The sequence below is a fragment of the Perca fluviatilis genome, chromosome 6 (genome assembly GCF_010015445.1).
Source record: "Perca fluviatilis chromosome 6, GENO_Pfluv_1.0, whole genome shotgun sequence".
Taxonomy (NCBI): Eukaryota; Metazoa; Chordata; class Actinopteri; order Perciformes; family Percidae; genus Perca; species Perca fluviatilis.
In genome coordinates, this window is record NC_053117.1 from 25,600,197 (window position 1) to 25,622,971 (window position 22,775).

Consider the following 22,775-nt stretch of genomic DNA (forward strand, 5'->3'; position numbering starts at 1 on the left):
CAGCAGGCTTCCCGGCATCTACAGACAAGGCTATATCATTGTGTACTCTCAACAGTGCAGACTCAGTGCTGTGACGTGATCTGAAACTAGATTGAAATTTTTCAAACACAGAGTTCTGTTGCAAAAAGGCTTGTAACTGTATGAAAACAACTTTTTCCAAAACCTTTGAAAGAAAAGGCAGATGAGAGACTGGTCTAAAATTGGACAACACTGTGGGGTCAAGATGAGGCTTCTTAAGTAGGGGCCTGACCACAGCATGTTTAAAGGCAGCTGGGACAGAACCTAAACTAAGTGCTATTAAAAACCTTCTTCACCATCCTGGCGGGAACAATGTCTAAGGGACAGTTGGTAGGTTTCATGTGTTGCACTACGTAAGCAACGTCAAAGAAACTGCCTTATATTCCTCAAACACAGAAGAGTGCACAGGAGCAGCAGGTACAAACACATTAAAATTAACACTGGCGTATTGCCTGACAGATGCTACTTTGTCGATAAAATAACAGAGAAACTTCTCACAGGTACTGGTTGAAACCTCTGTCGGAGCAGAGGTGCAAGGATTCACGACAGTTTATAGTGTTAAATAACACTCTTGGTTCATGGCAACTGCTAGCTATGACAGAAGAGAGGTGGTGCATCTTTGCCACCTTCACAGCCTTCTGGTATGCGGCTAGACTGTCCCTTAATAAACCCAGTGATACATGTAAATTGTCCTTCTTCCACCTTCGTTCGGCTTGTCTGTAGTGTTGCCTAAGGGCCCTTTTGGTGTCATTTAGCCAGGGGTGTTATGAAGTTCTATGTTATCACTGAATATTGGGTTTGCGTTATGGCCGTTTTTCCTGTGTGACTTCAACGCAGCACGACAACGCCCTCTCCCCTGTGAAAAACAGTTTAGTGTATGCCTATTGGTTAGTGCAAGCGTCAATCAAACGCTATTCCAGTAATCCCAACCCAGAGCCGTCTTTCTCTATCACTCTGTCCCAACCTACTCTGGATTCATTGGGATTGCTCTAACTACTAAGCACGGGGGCAGGTTTTTTAGTACTGGATTATTGGATATATTTAGCGGATACATTTTTAACAGCACTGAAAAGGATTTCTTGCTACATCAGAGGTAATATAGTCGTTATTTGAACTTATAATAACCGTTTAACGTAGTTCGTAGATGGCAACTAACGTTACTGTAACGTTAACGTTAGCTAGCTGTTTTTTTCCAAACAACCGTGGCCTCTTCTGCGTGTGTGTGATGTGGTGGGGTGCTGGACGCTAAGTGAATTTAAAATTACATTTAACTAATCTTTTCCAAATTTGTCTCCCTTGACAAAATGTTTTTTACAAAAGCTACCTAAATTTATGAAGTGTATTCACCGTCTGTCAGTTGTTTATGATAAGACTTTATACTTATTCACGTTAAATTCATCATGCTGCCCAATTGCTAATGCTAATGATGCAAAACGTCCTGTGATGGTGCAGTTCGGGATACCTGCTGTATTAGGCACACATGATTATTATTATTTTTGTGTAGTTGGGACCCCAAATGTGTGATATGACGGTATGATAATGTATAATTCGTCATCATGGTTGTTTTGTTCACAAATTGTATAGTCAGATCAACTAATCTTTTATGATAATTTCTTAATATTTAGATTACCCAGCCAGTGTGCTCCAGTATGGATCATAGGCTGTTTTGTAGGACCATGTAACACTATATTGTGATCAAATCAGAATCAAAGAATTATTTATTGCCAAGTAACACTTGGTGGATGGTGCGTACATAAATAAACACATTAAAGGAAATGAATGTGAAAGAAACTTTAAAAGAAAATTTAGTGTGTTGCTTAATGCACAGAAGAAGAGTTGTTTTGTTGTTGCTGTAAACATAGTATCTTCTCACAGAAAACTGGGTGGGGCAATTATGTCATAAAAAAAAAGAAAATAATAATATAATAATAAATAGGAATGTCACAATACCAATACCAGTGGAATTTCGCGATTCTCGATACCCAATTCGATACCACAGTAAAAAACAAAACAATAAATCCAATGTACTCCCTTTTATAATGTGCATATCAGTGTAATGATTCCAATTCACCTGGAACTTCAAAACAGCAAGTTATGTCTGTTCCTAGCACAAGCACTAATGTTAGCTAATGTTAACGTTAGATTCTATGTGATAAATAACGGCACAGAGACTTAAGGCCGGGACACACAGGGCCGATAATCGTCCGTGGGACAGTCTGGCGAGGTCAGTGACTCGAGTCTGTTTGGTGTGTCCCGTGCCGTCGTCAGTCTGGGGGGCTGTCGGCATTCATTTTGGCCGACCTGACATGTTCAGTTGGAGGCAGGGCAGTCGGGACTCACCCGGAATTGGCGAGCGGAATGAGCGTGACTAGAGTCCCTCAAAATCTGACGAAAATCTTTTAAACTGACCTTTGTTGAGCTGAAATGAAGACAGATTCAGCAACTGCACGGCCTGTTTCTCGCTTAAAATGTTTTCAGAAACATGTTTCAGTGAACTATTTTAGTACAATATGAGATCGTATTCTGAACGAGCCGCCATGACAGTCTGGCTTTGAATTTCCGGAGAAAACAAACCCATGTGATGCGTTCGTCCAATCAGCAGCCGGTTTTCATTTCTTTGGCAACAATACAGAGTAGCGCCGCCTGCTGCTATGGAGACGTATTACGTTTATCAAGTCGGTGTTGCCTCAGTACACGAGTAACCTCGGGGACACGACTGATCATCTCGACTGGCTTTTCTGTCGACGGTCGGCCGTCTGGCTGGTGTGTCCCGGCCTTTACTTGCGGTTTGGAAGTTTCAGGTGATCTTGTGAAAAGCCATTGCTGTAGATGTACAGTACTGCAGTCAAAAGATGCCCTCTGCAGTGGTCAAGCCGTCAGTGTGTACATGTATAAAAAAAACTAGATACAGCACCTTGTTCATTCCTGATTCACTCATGAAGCCAAAAAAGTTCAATTGCCCCATATATTATTACCTGGATGATCAGCGCTGCTTCTGCACTATCTGCACTAAAGACCTCTGCCGGCTGAGCCAGTTTACGCTAAACTTGAATCGTGATTCAATTATTTAACCGTGCGTCTCTTCTAGACTTTATCGGACCAAATGGATCAAATTCTGATAGCAAATCGAGTCATTTCGCGGGGGTTATGACTCTCAAAAATATATATCCTCTGATTTACAGATGTCTCTTTCGCCATGTAGTCCATAGGAAGAAGTATTTTTGGGCCCTATGGCATCACGTGAAGATAAGATAAGATAAGATGGAACTGTTTGTGTGCGTTCCTTGGTACCAGTCACTTGGTTGTCTGTGCTAAAACAAGATCAAACTAGTTTGTATATTTCATTCAGGGTTGGACTGGCATGCTTTTGACTCTCACTATGTGTATTTATTTATCTTAAGATAGTAATTTAGAAGCAAAAATCTAAACACAAATTGTGTATTTTATAAAGTGATTTTTTTTTTTTTTTTCACTGTTGCTTCAAAGATTTTAATTTACATTCATGAAGGCTTACAGGGAAAGGGAAGGAAGGAAACGGATGTTTGGTTGAGGTCCAAAACCTACACACACAGGACTGAATGTCCCTTCTCCACTGAGGTCAGAGCACCGACATTTCACACAAACACACTCATCTGTTAACTCTCTGTTTTTTCACTTACTCTCTTCCGGTCTTCCTCTCGTCCCATTCAAAGGTCAAACATAATTAGCAGCAACTTTAGCTCATGTTTCAAAATGTCACCACACTTATATCAGTACACAGAAGGCACTGTCTGCTTATGTTATTTGGTCCCGGTGGTCATCGTATGACAGCGTAATGACAGCTTTGCTGAGTGTAGGCCGAGAACAGACACACACTTTTTCCTGAGTTTGGCTTCAGCTGCCATCCTACACAGTTTTAGTAAAGAAAGTAGTATCAGAGTTTTGTTCTTTGTTTTTTAAAATGTGGTTTTGATAGTAAGGTGCTTTAAGGTTGGTGGTTGTACTGTACAAATGGATAAAGATTTTTTTTTTTTTTTTTTTTTTAAAACCACTTGGGCCATATCTACTACTGCCTGGGGCAAAATACATATGGAAAAACACTACAGCTCCCATATAAAAGGTTTCATCACAATCGGATGTATATTTAGATAGTGATGAACCTGTCTAAGCTTGTTGTAGTGTTTTCCATGAGTAGTATTTCTCTCTCTCCAAGATGTGGAGTAATGATGTAATTAGAGTAATTGTGGCTGCTGTTGGTGGCTGTGTTTCCAGTTCACTTACAGTATATTTTTGTCCTGGTTTTGGCCCAAGCGGGGATAACTTTACACTTTATACTTAAGATGTCTTTTAGACTGAAACTAGTGTTGAAATAGTTGATAGATCAAGAAGTAGGTTGACTAAATGTTCAGTCAGTGACTTTTTTCTCTCTCAAAAATATCAATAGATTAATAAATAATGAACCATTAATTCCAAGGCAACAGAAGCTGAAACACAAAAAAGGCTAGTTATTATGGGAAGTAACATGCCACAGCCAACACAAACACACACCTACACACTCAAAACAAACATATTGCATAATGTAGCATATGCCAGTAACTATGCATATTTTCTGACTTGCACGATAAATAAATCTCTGAATTAATACTGGAAATGGGTATGGTGTGTTGTGTATGTCCTGACTGAGTTTTACTACCACCTTGTGTTTATCTACTGTGGAATTAGTGGGGACAAAGGAGGTTTGCATTCAGCAAATTTGGGTTCCGAGAAATGATAGCATCACAGTGTGATCAGTCCTGCACAGTATTTTTTTTGTGCGAGTATACCTGGATAAACGCTGTCTTACACAGTTGAGTAGTCAAACAGAACGGTGGCAAAGTCCAGTGTGGAGAGAGGCAGTGTTTTTTAGGTAAGTCCTTTCTTTCCTAAAATAGGACTACTGCAGGCATACAGATGAGGTTTAGACTTGGTTTTTAAGTAAACGCAATATCCCTGTGGTTTTTGTTTGTGGTCACACTTATTACTGCTACAAGGACAAGAACCAGAGCCCAGCATAGAAGTATTGATTTGTGTGATGGTGTGCATTTGTAGCTATCAGTTTCTTGGTTAGATTTCCCAGAATCAAGGGCTGTTTTTACCGCTTCCCATCAGTGCACTATGTTTTTTTTTTTTTTTTCGTGCCTCAGATGATCTTAGGAGATATTGAAGGTTGTCATATGTTTCAGCCTGGTTTTGAAGTTGGAAAAAATATTTAGGATCCAGGACCCTTTAAACGTATAACTGCTCTTTTGATGCGGGACCTGCAACAGGCTCAGAATCCATTTTGGTTCAGGCACAGAAGTGTGTGAAACATTGACTCCACACAGCTGTATTTATGTTGAGCCATGCCTCTGAATTTCATCTAGAGGTGATGTTTTTAAAGCCAGGAATACACCAGAAGACGTTTAAAATCCTAGCCAACTGTGGAAAGAGCAGCACATTTGGGTTAATAAAAGCCCAAGTGTTCAGATGTCCTTGTTAACCAAGTCAAACTAAAGAAATGACACTAAGAGTAGTGATTGTTTAGCGTGTTTTTTGGCTGCAGAAATAGTTGCTGGATAGAGGCTCTGCATTATCTACATAGTAGTATTAATAGCAGCAGCAGACCTCCAACTTTTACACTACCATAAAAATGCACAGTCAAATCTATTTTTGTGCATTCAAAACCAACAACTGGATGGATGTGACCATTACGTTCATCCATATAGGTTTCATGGCTGAATAGGAACTCATTTAAAACCATATGTGAAACCACTTTAGGAGCCAGCAGTAAAAAAACACATCCCAGATTTGAAATTCCTCTTTTACTCCTGCTGCTGCAAAATGATCTAAAGGAAAGAAAATGTCATAGTGTACCACATAATGATTGTCAAGATGTTCTGTATAGATTCATTTAGGCTTCATGCTGTGCTTTGCTGTCATTTAACAGTTATCAATTTAATGGTGTTTTTATTTTTTACTTTAGTTCTTTTTGTTTACTTGTTTATAACACTTGTCTTCCTGTACCAAAAGGTTTTCAAAAACCCCTTGGAATATGTTTTATCTGACCTACACACGTTTTTTTATTTTGTCCAGTATCCTCTTGTTTTTAGTGTTGCATTTTATTCCTGTGTTTCCGTTCTATCTGTCACTAAAGTCTAGATAAAAATGAAACTAAACTAACTGGTGATTTGGAATAAAACGTTGAGCACTGTGATGGCCACAGCCATCTTAAAAAGTTGTAACCTTGTGCACTTTATTTCCTTTGGCTTATGTTTTCTTAAAGGTGCAATATGTAATACTGACAGCTAGTGTTTAAAATACTTACTGCAGTACAAATTCAAAATACTGGAGAGAGTCGTCTCCCCTGCCCCCTCCTCCCCAGACTCGAAGTTCAAGGAGGTTGCCAGGCTGAGACAGCAGCATCCACAACAATGTTGCTAGACGCTAGTCTCACATAGCCAGACATTACTCCACAGCACAGCGGAGTAGCTAACGTTAGACGCTGGCTATGTTGACAGTCATAGAAGCCCGTGCTCACGCGGAGCTCTGTATCCGACTGACAGACACACTTTTTCGGCTTAGAATTACGGTAGGAACCACTAAAAATAACACTAACTTGCTGTCCTTTCCACCTGACTGAACACACTTTATTGGCTTAGAATTACGGCAACAATAGCTAAACACACTGAAAACTCACGGTCCTCTCTTCCCGATTTAAAGCCCCCCTCTCCTGGCTTAAAATAACTCAGTTGTCGGCTACGGCCGCTGAACAGTCTACATGTTGTCAACAGTCGTGGCCCGCTTGCCTGGTCCCTCGGTAACGTTAGCAGGGTTAGTATAGCGGCGTTAGCCAGGACCAGTCGGGATCACTTCGCTGGCTGTGTCTCAATTCGTTTTTAACTCGGGTACTCTAGCTATATAATTCAATGTGAGTACACAAATGTTGAAATTACATAAAATGCCCGTCCCTTGTAGCCGTAATAAATTAGCCTGAAGCTAATGCTTACCTGTTCAGGAGGAAATTAAGCAACTCGGCGTCCTTTTGGGCTCTAAGCTGTCTACATCTTTCAAATACATCTCCAATATTTACCCGGGGTTTGTAACGTCTCTGGTCATGCAACTGTTAGAAACATGCCAGTTATTTTTTTAGGTCGGGTAGAATCTATCTCCGTTGATCCCGTTCGTTTGTTTGCTGCTTTCATGGCTGTCCTAACGTTACAGCTGTAGCGCGCTGGGTTTACGTTTTTACAGGTATATCTGGCAACCCGGCCTGGCTGTCAAACTGGGCCGTTGATAACAACACACAGGCCAAAACAGAAATTCTGTCACAGAACGGAAATTTCAGAAGGAGAAAATACTGGCATTAGCATTGTTGTCAGAAAAGATAGTATTTCAACTTAGCATGTTTCCTTAATATCTGATGACACATTATGGTAATTTTTGGATTCATTACAGTAAATATATTACATATTGGACCTTTAAGATTGGTTCATATAATTTTCCAGACACAGTATACATACATACATGCTTTTGTTTCATTCAAACATTTATCAATTACAAATAATTTACAGGACACATGGTTTTGTGTCACATACATATGCTTTATTTAGTTGACAGTACAAGGTATCTTTTTGGTAGTTAGATAAGCAGGCTACAAAATGTATTCCTGTCCTCCTTTCCCATAATGTAAGCTTTCTCTTCTCTGAAATGGAAGTATTTGGCACCTGTAGCAGCTTGTTTTGCTCACTGCGTTCGTTGTGAAAGGAAAACAACTGTATATTATCCACCAAGTTGTGGGAAAAAAGATTGAAAGGCTGCGAGGATTTGAGACCAGGGTTGTGTTTTATTCTTGCATCATGATTTAGGATGAAAAGATAGCTTTTTTTTTATTTTTTATCTGTGATCGCTTTTTTCTTTTTCTTTCAACCTCTCTATTGGCAGACACTGATGGGTTATGAAACCAGATGCAGAAAACATCTCATTTCTTGCATAAGGCTTGCAGTGATCATATTATAAATTAAATGAAATAACCTGCTATGATTATATTAGCTATACTGTACTGTCTGACTGTCTGCAATGCATACTCTTGCGTTGTCTTGTCTGTTTGACAAAGATGCTTCAGGTTAGGGTTAGACTTTTTTCTTCAGCTATCTAAATCGGACTTTGCTTGGGTGTTGTCTTTGTATTTTGCATTCAGGTCCTGTTGTGGTTGCAGTAATGGGTTTGGCAGTACTTGAGAGCATTGTTTTATCAAGCTACCAAGCAATTTGACGCCTGTCCCAGCCTGTCCCAAGGGAAACCAGAATAACTGCACTGCAGCTTCTCTGTGACAGTTAAACCCACAATAGCAGTGATTACATACACAAACGTGCACATGCAGGTTCATCAAGGCCAAGGCTCAGAACAAAATTGCAACATCTCCTTTTTTTATGGAACAACAATCACATGAATTACAGGCTGGGCCTTGACCTTGTGTCCCCACTCTCCACCTAGATGTTTTTTTAGAAAAGCAACTTGAAACACTTTGTATCTAGTTCTAGTCCCTTTGTATCGCCATTATTACATTAGTGTGGTTTTGTTGAATCCATCCTTACACAATTATTGCATTGCAGGTATTTGGTCATATTCTTAATTAGGACTGCAACAAATTATTAGAATAATCTGCTGATTATTTTTTAGTCATACTTTGGCCAGCTATAAAATGTCAGAAAATAGTGAAAAATGCCCTAAAGCTAAGGGTATGTCTTTGAATTGATTGTTTTTGTCAGACCAACAGTTCAAAACCAAAAGATATTTAGTTTATTATCACATACAGTAAGTCGGTATGCGGTTGTAGTGGGCAGCCAGTGAAGTTGTGGCAGTGTTACTTTCTGGCTGTCTGTGAAATGAGATGTGTTGACATTAGAAATTAAAACACTGTGACCTTTTTAATTCAGTATAAATCAGGTAGTGCTGGTGGATGAATATTTCCCTGGAAAAATGTAGTTGTTAATGTACAGCTGTATCCTCATTGCTTCAAGCTGCCTTTAAATAAGTGTGTTTGTCATGCATGTAGTACAAAGACAAGCTTCTATATATTTATAGTGTAGCTGGTGATAGTTTTCTTTGGAGAGTTTAAGTGTACTTTTTATTCCTGTAGTAACTTTTGTCTTGCAGTACAGTGTATACATTTACTTTTGCACATTTGGAAATATGTATGTATATATGTACAGTAAAGGCCAAAGGTTTGGACACACCTTCTCATTCAATGCGTTTTCTTTATTTTCATGACCATTTACATTGTAGATTCTCACTGAAGGCATCAAAACTATGAATGAACACGTATGGAATTATGTACTTAACAAAAAAGTGTGAAATAACTGAAAACATGTCTTATATTTTAGATTCCTCAAAGTAGCCACCTTTTGCTTTTTTGATAGACCTTCCAACCCCTTGGTGTTCTCTCAATGAGCTTCATGACGTAGTCACCTGAAATGGTTTTCACTTCACAGGTGTGCCTTCTCAGGGTTAATTAGTGGAATATTTTCCCTTATTAATGGGGTTGGGACCATCAGTTGTGTTGTGCAGAAGTCAGGTTGACACACAGCCGACAGCCCTATCGGACAACTGTTAGAATTCATATTAGAACCAATCAGCTAAGTAAAGAGAAACGAGTGGCCATCATTACTTTAACAAATGAAGATAAGTCAGTACGGGAAATTGCGTTAATACTTCGTGCCAGTCGCAGTAAAACCACTGGCTCACATGAGGACCGCCCCAGGAAAGGAAGACCAAGAGTCACCTCTGCTGCTGAGGATAAGTTCATCAGAGTCACCAGTCTCAGAAATCGCAAGTTAACAGCAGCTCAGATTAGAGACCAGATGAATGCCACACAGAGTTCTAGCAGCAGACACATCTCTAGAACAACTGTTAAGAGGAGACTGCGCGAATCAGGCCTTCATGGTCAAGTAGCTGCTAGGAAACCCCTGCTAAGGAGAGGCAACAAGCAGAAGAGATTTGTTTGGGCCAAGAAACATTAGGAATGGACATTAGACCAGTGGAAATCTGTGCTTTGGTCTGATGAGTCCAAATTTGAGAGCTTTGGTTCCAACCACCGTGTCTTTGTGCGATGCAGAAAAGGTGAACGGATGGATTCTACATGCCTGGTTCCCACCGTGAAGCATGGAGGAGGAGGTGTGATGGTGTGGGGGTGCTTTGCTGGTGACACTGTTGGGTATTTATTCAAAATTGAAGTCATACTGAACCAGCATGGCTACCACAGCATCCTGCAGCGACATGCCATCCCATCCGGTTTGCGTTTAGTTGGACCATCATTTATTTTTCAACAGGACAATGACCCCGAATACACCTCCAGGCTGTGTAAGGGCTATTTGACAAAGAAGGGGAGTGATGGAGTGCTGTGCCAGATGACCTGGCCTCCACAGTCACTGGACCTGAACCCAATCGAGATGGTTTGGGGTGAGCTGGACCGCAGAGTGAAGGCAAAAGGGCCAACAAGTGCTAAGCATCTCTGGGAACTCCTTCAAGACTGTTGGAAAACCATTTCAGGTGACTACCTCTTGAAGCTCATCAAGAGAATGCCAAGAGTGTGCAAAGCAGTTATCAGAGCAAAGGGTGGCTACTTTGAAGAAACTAGAATATAAGACATGTTTTCAGTTATTTTACACTTTTTTGTTAAGTACGTAATTCCATATGTGTTCATTCATAGTTTTGATGCCTTCAGTGAGAATCTACAATGTAAATAGTCATGAAAATAAAGGAAACTCATTGAATGAGAAGGTGTGTCCAAACTTTTGGCCTGTACTGTATGTATGTATGTATCATGTATCATGCATCATACATACATACATACATAAGTCATCATGCATGGGTTCGTCGTCATGCTGATTCCACAGCTGTCATAATCTGTGTTTGTCCTCAGCTTTACTATCCCTGTCTGTCTGATCTTCATCTGGCTATTCACAATACTAGTAGATAGTAGCATTGTTAGTAGATAAGCAGCAAAATGGAGTGTTCAACATTCAAAAACTACACAAGTTGAGATTAGTACAGGTGAACTGGATAAGGACAGGGGTGAGATTTATAAAAACAGCATTCTCTGGCAAGAGCAAACTAGACAAACCTTGAGAGACATTTTATGAAATTACTGTGTGCACGCCAGAATATTTCATGAATAAGAATTATGTTTGCATGACTGCAACGTTACAGTTTCCCAACAGCTGCCCTCATCTCAACACCACCTAAATAGTATAAAACAGCACTGAGGTCTTCAGGACAAGAGTTTTATTTAAACAAATGTTTTAAAATTAGCAACTTTATTACCATGAATTTTGTTGAATGTCCTTGCAGCTTACATGGTACCTTTCTCTTTGCCAGCTGCGACAGTGACGCTGGTATTGTTTTCACCTAAAGAAGCTAATAGTAAGAGTTCTGTCTCAACACGAACAAAAAAACTAAAACAAAATTACATTCACTGAGCCTAACTTCCTGAACTAAAGAACAACATTAGAAAACGTGGTGAAGTGGCTAACACCAGCACAGGACTGAAAAACACTGTTGTGGCTGGTGTTATCCAATCGCAAGATGGTTTCTAGTTTAAGTGTGTGTTTTACCAGATCTCTATTGTATTCATCGTACATTTACCATTTGGTTCTCTATTCTGCTGTCTTTTTCCACAGGGCAACCTGTACTGTCTTGCTCTCAGGATGTCTAGAATGGTGTTGCTGTAGTGGAGAGGACCACCACCGTACCATCTGCAGACAGTGACCTGGCCAGTTAAACACCATGCCTCGCTTAAGTGTCAGTCCCAGCTCAAAGCCTAACTGTAGCCCTGTCTGGCTCATCTCTGTTCTCCTGGGCCTCTTGGCTATACACACTAATGCCAAAGATGGTAAGAACCAAACTGCATTAAGGGCAAATTCCACCCTCGACATTCTGATGAATCAGTGATCAGCAATGCTCAATGCACAGGCTGTTAAAAGTGTTGACTATTGATGAAATATAGCGGGTCCATATGGGAAAGGTTTGCTCTTTTGTTCTCTGGGGTTGATACTAAAACCATGTTTGCTGATTTAAACTTACACTGTGTGTCTGTGTACTTTGCCATTTAAATCATTTAATACTGTCGCAATCTTTTTTTTCAGTCCTTACTGTACCCCAGCAGGTGATCCTGTCAGCCAACATGTATACACAGCATCTAACCATATCCTGGCTGGGGGGAGCAGCCACAACCTTTGACCTCATGATTCTAAGAACTGAACTCAATGAAACTGTCTTCTATGTAAGAGCATTTCTTTTTTTTCCCTTAATTTGTTCTCATGCTTTTCTTTTTGTACGGTGATGCCACACGTTAGTTAGATTGTCATGTAAAAGGAGCTCTAGCCTAACCAACACATTTTTGCGCAATTGTATAAATAATTTTAGATACGGTTCCCTTATATTTGTTTTTGTCTTTTGAACGATTGCGACCAAGAAATTTACTGGGTAAAACATTTTACAGTTGGAAAGTACACTTAAGAAACAAATCAAAGTGTGACACTGTTTCTAAACATATCTTTGGCATTTCTGTACTTCAATATCTTGTCATTTATTGGCTGACATATACGCTGATACAGATATGTCTGCAATGAGCTAATATTAGCCGATATTAATGGTCGGACTCTAAAAGGAGCTTTCAAAGTCATATTTACTTTATTTGCCTCTGCAGCACATTCAGTTATGCTAGTTTATTTGATATTATACATCAGTACAATAATAGTTGTTTCTTTTCCTGCTTAAGCTATGACTGTCATCACCAACAATCATTTACCATTTGTTCTTTCCCTCACTGTGTATTATCTGTAGGAGACGGTGTCTGTGACGATGAATCAGGTGAGTGGTCGGCACCAGTGGAACTGGACCTCAGTTGAACCTCTCGAGTGTACCTCGCTGTCGATCAAAATCCGCTCACGAGATGGACAGACAACAAGTGAATGGAGCAACACTCAGATACTTCAAGGTCAGAGGGGCAATAATTACACCCATATATAATATATTATAGGACACCAATAACTAGAGAAACATAAATTGCTGCTTTACCTGACCTGTCAGTTTGGGATCAACATAATGCATTTGTTCATTTAGGGGGAGCTGAAGCCATTTCAATTTAAATCATTTTTCTCTCTAAAATCTCTCTCTTAAGCCAAACAGATGTCTGTCTTTGTACCTAAATATAGATCTCTATTTATTTGTCCCTCTCCTCTTTTGGCTATCATTTGACAATTCTAAACACTCTGCTCTCTTCTTTCTCCCTCACTCTCTCCAGGAAGTGATCTCCCGAGCAATGAGAAATTCCAGATGTACCCCCAGGACAGAATTGTACCTGTGGGGGCCAACACCACCTTCTGTTGCATTGTGGAAGAGGGGTTGCTATTTGGTACCATCCGCTATGGCAACACAGTCATGAACACAACACGGCTAAGTAGGCGAAGTTTTGCCACTACAGTGGTTAATCAGGAACTTTCCGGCGAGACGGGAACCAACGTCGTCTGTTTTGACAACCTGAGGACAAAGCTGACTGGAGCAGTGGTGTTTGTTGGATGTAAGATGACTAAGTGGATGGAAAAGAAAGAACTGAATTGTGAAAGATTGTCATATTTAAGATGGGTGAATGTGCTTGCAGTGGCAGAGAGAGGCAGTTAAGAATTAGTTAAGTCTTTTATTTATATATGTATATGATGAAGCATCTAAGTTTCTGCTTGTTGTCCCCTTCCCCAGATCCACCACTGCCCACTGATTTTGTGTGCGAGACTCGTGACTTAACCTCAGCTGTGTGCCAGTGGAAGGAACAACGAGACACGAACTTGTATAGAAAACGAGGAACACGCTACTCGCTGAACAAGAGGTTGTTCGCAAACCTCATTTGGACTTACACATATACCCGACAAAATGGCTGTAACCTGACCTGAAACCTTATGCTGTGTTGAAAACCGTAGGGCTCAGGTCAGGTAGCAGAACTGTACACACGTGCTCATTCACAAAAGGCTACAGATTCTAAAATATATGGAGTAGGACACAAGCTTGACACATCTCTGATTTGGAGAGCAGTTTCTTAACAGTTTACAATCAATACAATTATTTAATATGAGTGTAGCTTATAATATGCATGCTTAAATTACATAGCTGCTGTCACAAAATGCTGTGGTTGATCTGGTTTGCTTTCACACTTCAAACCAACAGCACCATAGTTAGTTGGAACCAGATGCACCTTTTCAGGCAGTTCAGTGTTCACATCACCTAATCACTAGAGATGCACCGATAGACCGGCTGGTGACCGGAATTGGCCAGTTTTCACGTGCTCGGCCATGACCAGCAGGTCAGTCTGACATATGCCGATTTCATGCTGGTCAATGCTACAATTAACTGACATCATAAGTTATACGAGTTACAGTTCTCAAGGACGCACGCACACACGGACGCGACAGCACAATCTCTTTTTCCCTTTCTCTCAACTTTTCCGCTGTGTGTTGCGCGTACCCGCTCGCGGTATGAAACACGTGCCCGCGCTATTCTCTCACATGTAGGGAACCTCGTGACTTAACCTGCCACATGTCAGCTGTTTGGAAATTCTTCAGCGTGTGTGCAGAAGATAACAAGTTTGCAATATGCAACACCTCTAAGGAAAAAGTAGGGCGTGGAGGGACTACACCAAAAACCCAAATCACATTTTTTTTTTGTTGGATATTGGATGTGAAAGGAAGGAAATGGTTCTAACATTGCACTTTAGATGTGTGTGAATTTCCCACACCAGGAGTAATTTATATAGTTCTATTTTATAGTTATTATCCATTATCTGTTCAAAAAGTGTTCTATGTTCTGTGCAAAATGTTCTATTAAAGAAAATATTTGTGTGTGCTGTAAAGTGCTTAGAAAATAATGAAATCGGAATCGGCTAAAATCGGTATTGGCTGGCCTAACTAAAAAAAAATCGGAAATCGAAATCGGCCTAGAAAGTTGTAATCGGTGCATCTCTACTAATCACCACCTAAACAAACCAACAATTGAACTGCTTTTTGAACTGCTGTTTGAAAGCACCTAAAGATATTATCACCATAAGTAAAAAAAAAAAAATTTAAAAAACAACATACTCAATAATACAATGGTATCTGTATCTGACACAGTATATTGGAAACTCACAGTGGAAAGTCATAATTGTTTGGGACAGAGGAGGCAATAATGGACATCCAGGATGTGGTACAATGCGACTGTTTTTGAAAGATTATCCTCGCATTATTTATCATTGTTACCCCTGCCTTTCTCTAAAAAGCGTTTTCTGCCCAAAAATAAAATCAAACAGTGAGAGGATGAGAAAAAAAATATAAAGCACTTAGTCACCGCTGGTTGTCTGCCAGACCTTTTACAGGAATTGTCTGTAGGCTGGCTTGAAGAGAAGTTACATTATGAATGTGTTTGGGCCTGTGTCTGCATCTATAGTTTAGATCTAGTATCTGAAGTCATTATAATTGTATTTAATTTGGTTGTTTTTATTTTCACATTCTTAGCAAATTTAAATTGAATTCAATTTATTTTTTATCTGGTATTTTTTCTTGAAAGGAACTGTACTTTGAGCAGCCCAGAGGAGAAGCAGAAAGAGTGTAGCGTGGCCCAGTGGGAGGGTAACTTTACACTGGTAGCTGTAAACCCTCTCGGCCAGTACAGCCTCACTGATTCTGCTGAGATCAATCACAGAGGTAGGTGTATGACCCTTAACTTCTCAAAATCAATGGATGGATTTATACCAATCTGTCAAAGTAAAGGTAAACATAGACATGAAATACTAGCCTGGCTCCGCCCTCCTACACTCATTCGCTCAATTTTCATTTGTCTTCAGTACTCCGTCTGGGTTAGCGGTATATTCTTGGGTTTTCTCGGACCAATCAGCGAACAGAGGGAGTGGCTGAGAGCGATGACGTTGAGGTTGTGGACTAGTTTGAGTTTAGTTGTAGTTCTGTAATGGCGGCGGAGAAAGATTTGGTCCGTTGTGGCAACGCTTCCGAATATCCATGAGTTAAAACCCGAGCAAGAACAATATTTGCTGAGTTGTGTTGGTGGCCGTGATGTTGTGGCCCTCCTCCCCACAGGGTTCGGGAAAAGTTAGATTTTTCAGCTCGCGCCGTTAGTGGTGAAGGAGTTGGCTAAGGCTAACGCTATCATTACACGGCATTTAGCAGACACTTTTATCCAAAGCGACTTACAATTGCTATATATGCCCGAGGTTGCACGCCTCTGGAGCAACTAGGGGTTAAGTGTCTTGCTCAGGGACACATTGGTTGATGTATCCCAGTGGGAATTGAACTCGGGTCTCCCACACCAAAGGCATTGTCATATCCACTGCACCATCACCACCACCACCGCTAGCAATGCTAATGCTAAATATAAGCCGATAGCCTAGTTGTTCTACGTTAGCGATTGGTTATGGCAGATCCAGAGTGGCTCTGGGCAGATCCAATAGTTTTAAACTTCAACAGAGTACCCTCCTTCAAGGAAGTTAACACTTGTCAATGGAGAGTGGCCAGACTCTCTGTACAAATAAAATGTACGAGAGTCTGGTAGGACCAGGCTAATGAAATACACCAATAAAAGTTTTTTTTTTAAGTTTACTGATTGTTGTTTCAACCTTTCTCCTCAGTGCACCCAGTTGCACCAGATAACCTAACCTTTGTTGTCCATGCCTGGAATGCCACTGTGTTGTGGCAATGGGAGTACAAGAGCTATTCCTCTTTGGCTCTTGACTGCCAGGTAGAGCTTGCCTCCCAAGGATACAAAACAAGGGGTGGTGTGTGTGTGTGTGTGTGTGTGTGTGTGTGTGTGTGTGTGTGTGTGTGTGTGTGTGTGTGTGTGTGTGTGTGTGTGTGTGTGTGTGTGTGTGTGTGTGTGTGTGTGTGTGTGTGTGTGTGTGTGTGTGTATGTGTGTGTGTGTGTGTGTGTTGTATGTTTGTTGTGTGTGTTGTGTGTGTGTGTGTTTTTTTTCTTTTTCTGTTTTGTGTTTGTTTATGTTGTGTCGTTGGGTGGGTCCCTGTGGGTGTGGTTTTTTTGGTCTTGTGTTGTCTGTGTGTTGTAGTTGAGTTCTTTTTATGCATTGTTTTATGCGTGTGTATATATATGTGTGTGTATATATATGTGTGTGTGTATATATATATATATATGTGTGTGTGTATATATATATGTGTGTGTATATATATATATGTGTGTGTGTATATATGTGTGTGTATATATATATGTGTGTGTATATATATGTATGTATGTATGTATGTATGTATGTATGTATATATATATATGTATGTATGTATGTATGTATGTATATATATATATGTATATATATGTATATATATATATATATATATATATATATATGTATATATATATATATATATATATGTATGTATATGTGTGTGTATATGTATGTATATGTGTGTGTATGTATGTATATATATATATAAATGTATGTATATATATATATGTGTATATATGTGTATGTATGTATGTATATATATATGTGTATATATGTGTGTATATATATGTGTATGTGTATATATATATATATATATATATATGTGTGTGTGTGTGTGTGTATGTATGTATGTATGTATGTGTATATATATATGTATGTGTGTATATATGTGTGTGTGTATATATATGTGTGTGTGTGTATATAAGAAATCTTAGAACAATTGTTCTAAGGTATAACTAAATTTTTTCTCACTTCTAAAATGTCAGTTATAAAAGATGATAGGGTAGACATTTTATAAAAGCTGTGTAGGTTTCTAGGATCAATAATGAACTTTTCATGTCATCTTTTTATTGCTCTGTTTCAGTAGAATTGTCACTTAATTGCAATTACAAAACAGCAGCAGTAGTTTTTTTCTTTTTCATTTTTTCTTTTTCATTTGTTTTTGCTTCTCTCAGTTCCAGATGCTCCTGATGTGTGGATGTGGATGAACAAAGACTACACTGGGCAGGTCATTTGGAAGGTATTTTTAGTTTTTCACCTTTGAATTGAATTGTTATATATTTTGATTGTGATTGTTTTTACTGCAGAGAGCAGCAGATTTACAGCAACTTCACATAAGCCACAATCCGATGACGCAAGTGCATTGCCTGTTAGGGTTCTTCTGTTTTAGTCTTTATTCTTCATCTGTGGCTCTCTTCCTCCTTTCTCCTTTTACTCTCTTTCTTCATTTTGACACAAAGCTTAACATGTTGTGAATATACATCAAACAAATTGTAAGTAAAAGGGGACTTAAAGGTGTCCCTATCTTTCTTTCTCCCCCATTCCTTCCCTTTCACTTGATTTATTCTAGCCTCTGACACAAAGACAGAGCCATGGTCTGATCACAGGTTATGAAGTTACTCTCTGGAGCCCAGAAGTAAATTTCCAGCACACAGAATTGTTTTCACCGGACACTTATGCTGTACCAGTCAACCTCACCCAGATCGCTACCCGTAGCAGTGACAACAAGGTCATGGCAACCGTCATTGCAAAGAATGCTGCTGGGGTGTCTCAACCTGCAAGTGTACTGATACCTTTACGTCTGACAGGTATGTGGAAACAGAGTGTTTGGGAGGTTTTGAGTAAGATGCACATTAGAAGGCAAAAAGTTTGTTTTCACAGTCATAAAACTCTGTCTCACTTGATAGCAGCAGTCAATTATAAAAGGGTAATATCAAGACATGCAGTTTCTACATTGCTGTATACATACTGTATTTTCTTCTTTCCAGATGTGGAACCCTTTACTGTGTCCAGGGCAGTTTATACCGACAGAGGTTTCCCTCTGTTCTGGCAGCGCAATCCCAACGACACCTGTGCTTATGTGGTAGAATGGTATGAAGCTTCCTGCAAGTGGGACTGCCCTGTGGAGTGGATCAAGTTGGCCGCTGGAAACACTAATGTCACCATTAAGTCAGGTCTGTATTACTACAGTCAGTACAGGCTAAAAACTCCACTATATTTGTCCCACTGCTATTCTTGGCTATGAACAGTGTTTAGTAATATAAAAAGTTTAAAGGAGTTTCCCCTTCCCACATACTCAAACTTAACTTTAATCTCTAGTATATGCCAATAGGGGACTGTAAATTGAAATCATACTGTAATGTAATAATAATCTCTTTCTTTTCCATCAGCCAACTTGCAGCCGGGTGTGAGGTACAACATTTCCCTGTACAGTAGCTCCTCAGAGGCCCCAGAGCTGCTGCAGCATTGGCAGGGATACATGCAGGAGCTGGGTATGGATAGTACTGCATGTGAAAAGCTTATCCTTTTCGAAGAAGCCATGACTTCAGAAATCATACTCTGCATTTTAATTGCTGACTCTTTGTTCGATTATCATTGTTATCCCTCTGACCCATCTCTTCTGTTATCTTTCCTCCCTTCCTTGCTGCTTCCGCAGTCCCTTCCAGTTCTGTCCTCCTGTCAACCACTCAGCACGACTCTGATATTGTCCTTACCTGGAGAGAGATCCCGCTGGTCAACAGAAGAGGCTTCCTCCTGGGCTACAACATTTACATCAGTGGTGGCTCCCAGCTCACACTTCTAGGTAATTGCATACACATGCATGCATGCTTCATTATAACATTCATCACAATATGTTGTAGAAAGTGCATTTCGTATCCTGTTAAACTCACACGTTTCTTCTCATTGCCCCCCCCCCACCTTTCTCATTTTTTTTCTTTCCATTCCATGCCTCTCTCTCGTTTTTCACCCTGTCCTTTGAACAGCCAATCTGTCAGATCTAGAAAGCAGGAGCTACACAGTAAAAGGTCTCTCTCAAGGCCTCTATAACTTTACTGTCAAGGCCTACACCTCAGCAGGCGAGGACAAAGGCACCACTGCTTCCATAACGCTGGAGCCATACAGTACGTGAATGTATAGTTATATGTGTATAGCTAAGACTGGATACACAATTGTTTATTCTACAAGTATTACTTTTACTATTATTTGAGGCTACAAAATATGCATGTATAAATATATGTTGTATAAATAAATATTGACAGGTGACCACAGGAAAAATAATCATCTTGCTCTAAGTCCAATATCTGTAATATTTCCACTGTCTTGTCCTGACAGCGGATTGGCTGATCCTGGAAATCTTGGCTTCCCTGGGAATCATAGCCTTACTCCTGGCCGTTGTCACCTTCATTTGCTACAAGAAAAGAAAATGGTGAGACTGTGATGCTTTTATCCGGTTTCACTCTCTTGTTTGTGTGTGTACCATGAATAATGTAACAAGTACAAACAAATAACCATATTGGCAAACACCCAGTATAAGCAGCAGCTTGTTATCTACACTGTATTGAAGACGAGCTATTAGGAGGTATTATTTTTTTATGATAATGTATTTTGAAGTGACATTTTGCTTTGTCACCAGGGTGAAAAAGGCGTTCTATCCAGACATACCTGAGCCCAAGCTGTCTGGTGATTGGTCCAGGTCACAGGTACAGTATTAGTCTAATTCAATCTGACCCTCACCACTAAACTAATTGAATGCTAACTCTATATATAGAACTTACAATTGACCATTCCCTATTTTTTGTGTTTTTTTTATTGTCCCTTGTGAGAAGACTATGAGGCGGTTGTCTCCCGTTTAAACTGACTCAGTAAAGTGTTCAAACACTGTGTGTCTTACAGGGGCCGTTGAATGTGAAGCCATCTCCCCACAGTTTGGTCCATATGGTAGAAAAGCCTGAGTGGGATTCTAGTAAAGAAGTGCTCGTTGTCATTCCTGAAGAAGACGAGTTTGAAGGAGACGAGCCAGTTGACACAGATGAGCCAACGTCATTACGCTACTACAACCAAGTGGTAGATGAGCGGCCCATAAGACCACGTTTCCCAGACTCCTCAGATTCGTCTGCATCTTCTTTGGATTCAGCATGCACCGATGTGACGTACACCGGGATCCAGACCTCAGGGTCTTCTTTGGTCTTCCAGCTGGATCCACAGGGCTCTTCTGAGGGCCAACAACCCCAGGCTGATCTGTCTGTCTGTGGAGGAGGAGGAGGAGGTTACCGGCCCCAGATGCAATCTAGAGCCCCAAGTGATGACATAGGCCTAGCATCACCTGAGCCTTTCCTAGAGCCCCAGGCTGCCAGTGCTGGGGGCTACAAACCCCAGAGCTCCTGGCATTTTGACTCCCCCGTAGATGCTGGGGAAAGTGGGGGGCTGGCACTGTCTCTTGGATCCCCCACCTCAGTTGCTTCCACTCAGTTCCTCCTCCCTGATGGAGAGGAACGTGCAGAGGAGCAACGACAGCCGTCATCATCGGCAGCAACCTGGTTCACCAACCTACTGTCATCCACAAAACCATGATATCATCTCTCTCTCACTAGTAGCAGCCAGGCCAGGGGGGGGGGGGGGTTTAACATAAAACTTTCAGATTCATTACTGTGGCATGACTCAAACAAGCCTATCAGAGGGGTAAATATCCCCTCTGATGTAGCACTACATTCTTACAGCTGTACTTTAACAACAATAATGCTATTTAAGGTGTTATGATGTAGTTAATTTTCTCGGTCATGCAAATTATAAATATAAATTGGTTAAAGATGCACCGATAGATGTCCGCGCTATTCTTGCACATGTAGGGAACCTCGTGAATTAACCTGCAACATGTCGGCTGTTTGGAAATTCTTCAGCGTGTGTGCAGAAGATAACAAGTTTGCAATATGCAACACCTGCAAGGAAAAAGTAGGGTGTGGAAGGACTACACTAAAAACCCAAATCACATTTTTTTAGTTGGATGTGAAAAGAAGGAAATGGTTCTAACATTGCACTTTAGATGTGTGTGAATTTCCAACACCAGGAGTAATTTATATAGTTCTATTTTATAGTGATCCATTATCTGTTCAAAAATGTTTCTATGTTCTGTGCAAAATGTTCTATTAAAGAAAAGATAGAAAATAAATATTTGTGTGTGCTGTAAAGTGGTTAGAAAAAATGAAATCGGAATCGGCTAAAATCTGTATCAGCTGACGTAACTCTATGAAAATTGGAAATCGGAATCGACCTAGAAAGTTGTAATCGGTGCATCTCTAAAATCAGTATATTTATATATCAAAACAGTTCTATTCTGACAACAAAGATTTCTTTATACCACTTTTCAACCATATTTATGGCACCCCCTGGCAACCTGATGGCTGTTATGTCCCCTCACTGTCTTTTCCGTAACTAACTATAATGGGCATTTAGCAATGGCATATTCTGTGTTTCAGTTGAGTATCCAGTTTTTAGCTTGCATTTCAGATGTTTTTCTTTCTTGTGATGTGAACTTTACTTCACTACAGAAGAAAACTGAAAGCAAGAAAGTTTAAACCAAATGACGGAACAATAACAGTAAAGGACCTTTTTGGAAGAACACTACAAAAGAACAGTTTCAATAGAAGGTAGCAAAGTAGACAGAAAACCTCTGTTTACAGTATCCATGTCTTCTGCTGGTCTGCCATTGGAATATCCATGCCTGTTTCATGACAGCTTATGAGCTACTGAAAGGAAAAGAGGCATGTGACTGTAAATAAATGATACAATTTTAAAGGTATGTAAAGATGGCACTCTCCTGGATCAATACCAAGGTAGCTCCTATTGTTACAGACGTGATCTATTTTTCCCAAATTTACTTTCTAAACAGTGAGATGTTGGATGAGCGATGCATTTGTGAATAAGAAGAATCATTATTTCCACAGGTACAGGAGTGGTGCTGTCTGGTATGGTCTGGAATTGTGTGGGTGATGAG

At 40.1% G+C, this 22,775-nt stretch overlaps 1 protein-coding gene across 1 annotated transcript; it reads left to right on the plus strand.

Moving 5' to 3' along the window:
- Positions 1-959: 959 nt before the first annotated feature.
- On the plus strand, positions 960-21,855 carry LOC120560598 (leukemia inhibitory factor receptor-like). The gene is given in 18 exon segments (XM_039803262.1): positions 960-1,111; positions 11,694-11,905; positions 12,159-12,295; positions 12,859-13,012; positions 13,319-13,594; positions 13,771-13,897; positions 15,607-15,743; positions 16,682-16,832; positions 17,821-17,956; positions 17,958-18,023; positions 18,354-18,591; positions 18,772-18,957; positions 19,174-19,275; positions 19,440-19,586; positions 19,768-19,905; positions 20,117-20,210; positions 20,418-20,484; positions 20,678-21,855. Coding segments are annotated over 17 exon segments (2,940 nt in total). The 5' UTR covers positions 960-1,111; positions 11,694-11,799; the 3' UTR covers positions 21,356-21,855.
- Positions 21,856-22,775: the final 920 nt, after the last annotated feature.